This window comes from Garra rufa, chromosome 18, assembly GCF_049309525.1.
Source record: "Garra rufa chromosome 18, GarRuf1.0, whole genome shotgun sequence".
NCBI lineage: Eukaryota > Metazoa > Chordata > Actinopteri > Cypriniformes > Cyprinidae > Garra > Garra rufa.
This window is the reverse complement of record NC_133378.1, coordinates 1,554,188-1,562,169: the sequence shown is the minus strand read 5'-3', so window position 1 is coordinate 1,562,169 and position 7,982 is coordinate 1,554,188. Positions and strand designations below refer to the sequence as shown.

General features: G+C 35.7%; 1 protein-coding gene across 1 annotated transcript; it reads left to right on the top strand.

Moving 5' to 3' along the window:
• The first annotated feature begins 54 nt into the window (after nucleotides 1–54).
• fkbp1ab (FKBP prolyl isomerase 1Ab) lies at nucleotides 55–5,357 on the top strand. The gene is made up of 4 exons (XM_073823744.1): nucleotides 55–387; nucleotides 522–569; nucleotides 3,282–3,394; nucleotides 3,503–5,357. Exons 1-4 carry the CDS (start codon nucleotides 351–353, stop codon nucleotides 3,629–3,631), a joined length of 327 nt encoding a protein of 108 aa, XP_073679845.1. The 5' UTR covers nucleotides 55–350; the 3' UTR covers nucleotides 3,632–5,357.
• The last annotated feature ends 2,625 nt before the right edge of the window (nucleotides 5,358–7,982 follow it).

The following is a 7,982-nucleotide window of genomic DNA, read 5'->3' as shown; positions in this document are numbered from 1 at the left end:
GAGAACATGTTATGTAACAGGTACTTCACTATGAACTGGAGGCTGGGGGATTCATCTAAGCTATCTTCTTTTTTTGTACTTACAAAATAGTATTTAAAACGTAACTATTTGCTTTTTAAAACAATAGGCTAATTGTATTTGTCACTCACTGTGCATAACAAAGGGGACGGGTCACATTTGTCATCAGCGGGATTTATGTTAAATTAGTGCGCTGCTATTGGACCCTCTTCCAGTTTTCTCGCCGCGGTCATGTGACCCCACAGCATCGCTCCTCTCTGCCTGCAAACAGCTGTGAGCGAGACAGTGTGCAGGAGGGCTCTTCTGAACACACAGTACACGAGCGGGACAAAATGGGAGTGGAAATTGAGACCATAACCCCTGGAGATGGTAAAATTAACCTAATAGAGCTTCTATCATGTAAAGTAGCGTATTATTTGTTAAGTTGCGTCTTGCGTGCGTTTAACAGCATTATATTATTGCTCTGTCTTCTGCCTCTGTTTCTCCTCGCGTTGCTTTTACAGGGAGGACTTTCCCCAAAAAAGGACAGACGGTTGTGGTGCATTATGTTGGTGAGTTGAATTTCAGATTTTCTTTTGGTGGGTGTACTGATGTTGTATTCTTGCGACCGTATGTGGATTAATTTAACTGACTTAATTTAGAAAAAAACGTTAATGCATCTTTCCAAACAGACGTGCAATCCGACGTTGAGTATTAAAAATTACTGTACAAATATCTGAAGAGTGGGAGTGCTGTAAAAAATACAGTAAAATATACACAGGAAGACAAAGCCTTTATGCATTATTAGTTGTGTATTGTTTGCACGCCCGGGCATTTGTCCGCAGACATCATCCTCATCTGACAGCTGAGACTGAACAGATTTTACAGACGCTTGTGTGATTCAGTCTTTGTTGGATCGTTAGGTCGGATAGACGGATTATCACTGTCTGGAGTGAGTCGACCCCTGGGGTGCTGTGATTGTTTTTTAATCGTTCTAACTAACCCAGAAATCTTGTTCTGTCAAGTATTATTTGATGATTAAGTAAGAAACTTAATTGCATTTCAGAAAGTTGATCATACACCGCTGAATCATAGTTTACAAACTGCCTGCCATCTCGCATAGGCTTCTTGTACTTATATATAAATATTAAAAATTGCGCCAAAAAACCCACATTGCATTACATTCACCTGACCCTTACTCGATTCTTTTTTCCCATTTTTCCTGCATCTTTATTTATCTTTATTAAATTTGATGCTCTCTCTCTCTTTCTCTCTCTAGTCTCCTAAAATATATATAATATTATATAGAGCAGGGAGAAAATAAATAAGAAATTAGACTCAGGAAGGCAAAGCTCTCCAAAACTAATTTCCACCTTGTGCTTCAGGGCTTCCATCTCATTATTTCTTTATTACATGGGAAGAAGAGTGGTAGATTTTCGAGATATTTTACCTGTGAACTTGATTTATACTCACATGGAGTCATAGCAACAAGTCAGAAAGAACCATTGCTGGTAAAGGCACAATATGTAAGATTTTTTGAAATATCCAAAAACCACATGAAGATCAAACTGCAGTTGGGTTATTTTGATATAATGTAAAAGTAACAAAAAATACGGCTAGCACAATAAAAACATCATAATATGTCACTTACGCTTTGGGTGTCCCGAGTTCGAATCCCGTCTCGTGGACCCTTCCCGATCCCATCCCCCCCTCTCTCTTTCACTCACTTCCTGTCAAATCTTCACTGTCCAATGCAGAAAACACCAATTTAAAAGCATCATAAAAAACATGATTTTTGAAAATTAAACCCCCCCAGAGTTATCTGTTTTTGCTGTTTTTTCAGTGTTATATATTTTGCTGACTTGTGTACTTACATTATCCCACATGTTTTGAAGAATGTTTAAATCCAGAGAAATAAGCAATTTTAACTAGTGTAACAGACCTGCCAATCACGTCATACACCCTTGATTTTCCGGTTTTATTTTGTAGAAAACATGGAAACCCCAAAGACACTTTAATATGTTATGCATTTTTTTTTAGACAGGTGATGAACGCGCAGAGTAGCATTATAACAGAACTTTTAACACACTCGAATGTATCTAGTATGATAAAGGAGTAACGTTTTTTCTTCATATGCATGACTGGAAGAAGCGGAAGCGGTTGACTGTGGCATAATAAAACCTCCGCTGCTTTCGAGACGTGTATCGGTGCTCCCAAGTTTGAACGTCCAAAATGCAGCTTCAAATGGCTCTAAACGATCACAGCCGAGGAAAGAAGGGTCTTATTTAGCGAAACGATCAGTTATTTGAAAAAAAAAAAAAAAATTACAATTTATATACTTTTTAACCTCAAATGCTTGTGTTGTCTAGCTCTGTGTGTACTCTGTTTAGAGATTAAAAAGTAAATGAATTGTAAATGTTTTTAGAAAATAACTGATCGTCTCGCTAGATAAGACCCTTCATTCCTTCTTTCCTGAAGCTTCATTTAAACTGCATTTAGGAAGTTCAAACTCGGGGGCACCATAGAAGTCCATTGTATGGAGAGAAATCCTGAAATGTTTTCCTCAACAAAAAAAAAAAATTCTTTAAGACTGAAGAAAGAAAAAGATGAACATCTTGGATGACAAGGGTAGTATCAATATAGAAAATGATATAAAACGTCTTTGTTTGGACATATTACATTCTGGCTTCACAGACAAACATGTCTGTCCATGACGTTAGTCTAGTCTAGCGCAAGTTATGCAAAAACTCCCATTATAATCAGTGAAGCTATGAAAGTAATCTTTTATTTCCATTGTGTCTTTACTGTGTTGTTTATGATGAGGACATTCGTGAGCATACACACTTAACAACAGCTCTGACTAATCTAAGCTCCTCCGATTGGCCAGTGCATGTCTAAGTTCAACAGAAACACGTTTGATTGGTTATAAGACTCAACGCTGTACAAAACAGCGCATCTGATGCAGTGTGAGCATTTTCACCCCTTTGTCTTGAATTTATAAGGCATTTTTGTTCATTTTGGAGGCATTTTTGCCAAAAGCCCTTGTTAATTTTCACCCCTAATACTGAGTAATCAGTGACTCTTTTCTGTTTGACTTATGTTACTCCACATTTGCCATGTTTTTGAAAGAGGTCTCATATCCTGATAATTTACTGCTATTAAGCATGAGTTAGAGAGACAGTCTCCCTGATAGAGTAGAACAATAATAAAGTAGCCCATTTATCTGATGCTCTAACCTCATTTCCTGTTTTTCTGGCCTTGTCCTTTTCCTCTTAAATCTTTAGGCTCTCTGACAGATGGACGGAAGTTCGACTCTTCCCGTGACCGCGACAAGCCGTTTAGGTTCAAGATTGGTAAACAGGAAGTGATCCGTGGCTGGGAGGAAGGTATTGCGCAGGTATATAATGGTTTTGTCCACTCAGAATTTTATATGTAACACTTTTTGAGTTAAGTTTAGTTTAAATAATGTCTTGCTCATTTATGCTTGTATTTGTGTGACTTTTAGATGAGTGTGGGCCAACGTGCAAAGCTGACCTGTTCACCTGATTTTGCCTACGGTAATAAGGGACATCCTGGGATTATTCCCCCGAATGCCACCCTCATCTTCGATGTGGAGCTTCTCAGTTTGGAGTGATTTACTGCTTTTTACTGCCTTTTGTTAATTTTTCATTATTTTATAATTGTTTCAAGTTTCAAACGGTTTAGTTTTAACATTAGAAACCTGATTAAATCAATTTTCTCTTTTCGTCAAGCTGTATTTTTAGTCATTCTTCTCATTTACCAGTTTTAGGCACATTATTTAAATATCCATGCTTTATTTTTTTTAGAATTCTCCAACATTTTATCTTTAGCTTTGGTCGCATTGCATCCGAAATAATTCTTTAGCTCCTTTAATTTTAATCCGACATTCTTCCTGTCTAATTGAAACAATCACCAAATCAGCAAAAACCTTGCAACGCCCTTAATCCTGAACTTGAACCCTTGAATGAACCCTTTAGACTTCTCTTCTCTTGTGACTTTTTCTTACACTGTGATTGTTGTTGGCTTGAGGCCAAGTACAAATTTGTTAGAAGTATCGGCGACCTTATCCCTGAATAATAATCCAAAAAAGAAAACATTCATTTATCTTAAAGATCTCGTCACTGGGATATAAAAATGTGCATATTTATTGCATTGTTATGGTTTAGATTAAATAATTTAATAAATTACATTTTATAGACTAGGCTTAAGCCTAGTCCCGGACTAAAATGCATGTCTAGGCTGTTTTAACTGAAAGAAACTTGCACTGACTGACTCGATCTTAAAAAATGTCAGTTTCATTGTTTTGTCTCAAAATGCACACCAGTGTCCTAATTAAACTATGGCCAAATCCTGGCTTAACCTAAACCCTGCCTCTGAAACCAGGCTTAAAAATCCCATAAAGTATGTAATTTTCAGTCAGTATTGAAGTGTTAGGTTTGAACAGGTTCGCTGGTTTTAATTCGTACGCAGCGTCAAATTCTTGAACAATCCTTGTGCCTCCTTGTGTGTTTGACAGCTGCCAGAATACCACTGGTTTTGTATATTTACAAAGTGACTATATCTACTGAAGAAGTGCCATCATATAACCTGAAATCAAACTTTATGGTAGACCAGGCTGATTAATATAAAATGATGAAGTATGAAGTGATAGTACTGCTAGTTCTTTCCGTTTGGTGAGCGATGTTTTTATATATCTAGTTTTTGTTTCATTTTTGCTGTGTTTTATTAACATGCAGCTATTTGGAAATTGTATAAATGTGTTTACTTTGTTCTGTGTTTGAATAGGTTGTGGAGTTGAGTAGGTGGCACATTTGGCACCGTAGCAATGGATGCATGCCATTCTTAGTGCTTAAGAATTTTGTAATCATGATTCACTATTCATTGTCTCATCAAATCTCAAAACAAGCCATTAACTTGCTCACTAATATCTATAATGGATGGGCACTTTCTGTTCTCATAGAGATGAAAGAATTTGTTTTCACTGATGGACAGATGTCTGAAAAACACACTACAAATTGTGGCATGCATATGACATAGTACTTGCCATTCATATATACCTTTTGATGCTAAATTATTTGCATCCATTCACGGTTGTTAATGTAGACCGTGCTGCCTAGACAATTGATGTGATTATATTCGATGCAGATGTAGTGAGAGTACTCTTTTGTATTGACATTTTTAATTGAAAGGAAACCCAGATGCTTAAATACTTGAGTGGGTGCTGGCCATTTCTGTGATTACAAGTCAAGCATCAGATATATGGCTTTAATATTTCTGTAATGCACTGTATATTTATGCATTGTCTTAAAGACAATAAAATAATTCAGATGTGCTATAAAGTGCTTTTAGATGTTTTGGAAAATGTTGCTTGTTTGTGTCATTTTACATTAGTACCTTCACTGTTCTATGACTATAAGTTGAAGTCAAAAGTTTACATACACCTTGCAGAATCAGCAAAATATTAATTATTTTAACCAAATAAGAGCGATCATACAAAATGTGTTTTATTTTTTTATTTATTACTGACCTGAATAATATTTCACATAAAAGACATTTACATATAGTTCACAAGAGAAAATAATAGTTGAATTTATGAAAATGACCCCGTTCAAAAGTTTACATACACTTGATTCTTAACACTGTGTTGTTACCTGAATGATTTTGTTATTGTTTTTTGATAGTTGTTCATGAATCTCTTGTTTGTCTTGAACAGCTACACTGCCTGCGGTTCTTCAGAAAAATCCTTCAGGTCTCACAAATTCTTTGTTTTTTCAGCATTTTTCAGTATGATTTTGAGATCTGTTGTTTCACACTGAAGACAACTTAGGGACTCGTGCGACTATTACAGAAGGTTCAAACATTCATTGATGCTTCAGAAGGAAACGCAATGCATTGAGAGCTTAAGATTTTAATGAATTTGTGAAAAGATGGATCTTAAAATCATACAGTCATTGTAGAAAAGGGTTCAAATACACAAAAATGCGAAAAACCAAAGAGTTTGTGGGACCTAAAGGATTTTTCTGAAGAACAGCGGGCAGTTTAACTGTTCAGACAAACAAGGGACTCATGAACAACTATTACAAAACATAAAAATACAGCTGTAGATCATTTAAGTAACAACACAGTATTAAGAATCAAGTGTATGTAAACTTTTAAATGGGATCATTTTTTATAAATTCAACTCTTGTGGACTATATGTGACCCTGGGCCACAAAACCAGTCTTAAGTCGCTGGGGTATATTTGTAGCAATAGCCAAAAATACATTGCATGGGTCAAAATTTTTGATTTTTCTTTTATGCCAAAAATCATTAGGAAATTAAGTAAAGATCATGTTCCATGATGATTCTTTGTAAAATTCCTACTGTAAATATATCAAAATGTAATTTTTGATTAGTAATATGCATTGTTAAGAACCTAATTTGGACAACTTTAAAGGTGATTTTCTCAGTATTTTGATTTTTTGCACCCTCAGATTCCAGATCTTCAAATAGATGTATCTCGGCCAAATATTGTCCTATCATAACAAACCATACATCAATAGAAAGCTTATTTATTGAGGATTCATATGATGTATACATCTCAGTTTTGTAAAATTTAACCTTATGACTGGTTTTGTGGTCCAGGGTCACATATGTAAATGTCTTTTATGTGAAATATATAAGATCATGTATGATCTTAAAATAATTAACATTCTACAAGGTGTATGTAAATGTTTGACTTCAACTGTATGTCCACTAATAACCCTATATGTTCTTTTATTGGTACTCCTAATATAATAAATGGAAGCACTTAACATTTTGTGGAAGCAGAGTCATACCAAAACATGTATAGTACAATACTTCAAATGATTGTGTTAGTCGTTTTATGTATTAAATATAGATGTAGAGCTGAACTTATAATGAAAAATAAAGAGATCTCAGATTAGTCCAATGATTTTACAGTAATAACAATAACTGGACTCTGGAGTTATTGTCACCAGTTTAGTTGTTGGCAGTCAGAGTGACTGTGGTAAACTTAATGACTAATAAAAGTATAAATAGAGGTTTTAGCCCAGCCTTCTACATGAATGAGGTAGCAGGAAGTGAACTGAGCTACTAACCCAAAGAAACATACACGCACGTACTTTCTCTAGATCACCTCCCATCTGTTCCTTCTGTTCACTTCTGCACCAACCTAAAGAGGAAGAGGGTCCCGTTTACTGTGCTCGGCTTGTTTACATTCCTTCCCATCATCGCATTTACCCCATTTCTTCAGTCAATCGTTTGAAAGCAGAAAGGTAAGACGCGACACTCCCTTAGCTAAATATTGCTGTTGTTTTAATGAACATCAGAGTGATATTATTTAGTCAGGTATGTGGGACTCGCTGGCTAACCGAAGCTAAACTTAACCAGGCTGCTGCTAACACACTCACACACAGACAAGAAGAACAAAGACGTGCTTGTGTTTACTTCGCGGAGCTCGTCGATCAGTCGTGTTTGTTATTTTTTGTTTTATAAGGATATTTTGTGTCATTTCACCTGGTGGTTATTTTAAGGAGAGAGAAATATAACTTTATTCTTGTAATTAGCATGATTGTGCGGTTGCTAACGGAGTTGCCGTGACTAGCTTGAGAGCTAAACACAATAAACACAGTCTGTATCAGGCAAACTGCTTTTATATTGCTTCGTTTAAGGTGGCGTGATGGATAAAACCTCAGTTTATATTTTTAAACGGTTGGCAGGTGCTTTCATCGCCTTACAGTTATTGGGTAATTTAGAGTGGAAAATAAAATGTTTATGACATATAGACATACATTGTTCGGCAGTGAATCACATGACTTTGAGTTATATTTAGATATTTGCCACGTAACATTCAAACATTTTTTTTTTTTCAGCCGTTTTTGTCGCATTTATTAAATGTTATTAATCCCAAGCTGTGTCACCGATACGAAACCTGGTCCTGTTTGTTTCTTGAGAAACAAGTT

Bases quoted from the DNA above. Each gene is read 5' to 3' on its own strand.
- fkbp1ab (XM_073823744.1), top strand. From the start codon at position 351: ATGGGAGTGGAAATTGAGACCATAACCCCTGGAGATG. The intron at 570-3,281 runs GTGAGTTGAATT...TTAAATCTTTAG, and splicing joins GGTTGTGGTGCATTATGTTG to GCTCTCTGACAGATGGACGG. The intron at 3,395-3,502 runs GTATATAATGGT...TGTGACTTTTAG, and splicing joins GGGAGGAAGGTATTGCGCAG to ATGAGTGTGGGCCAACGTGC.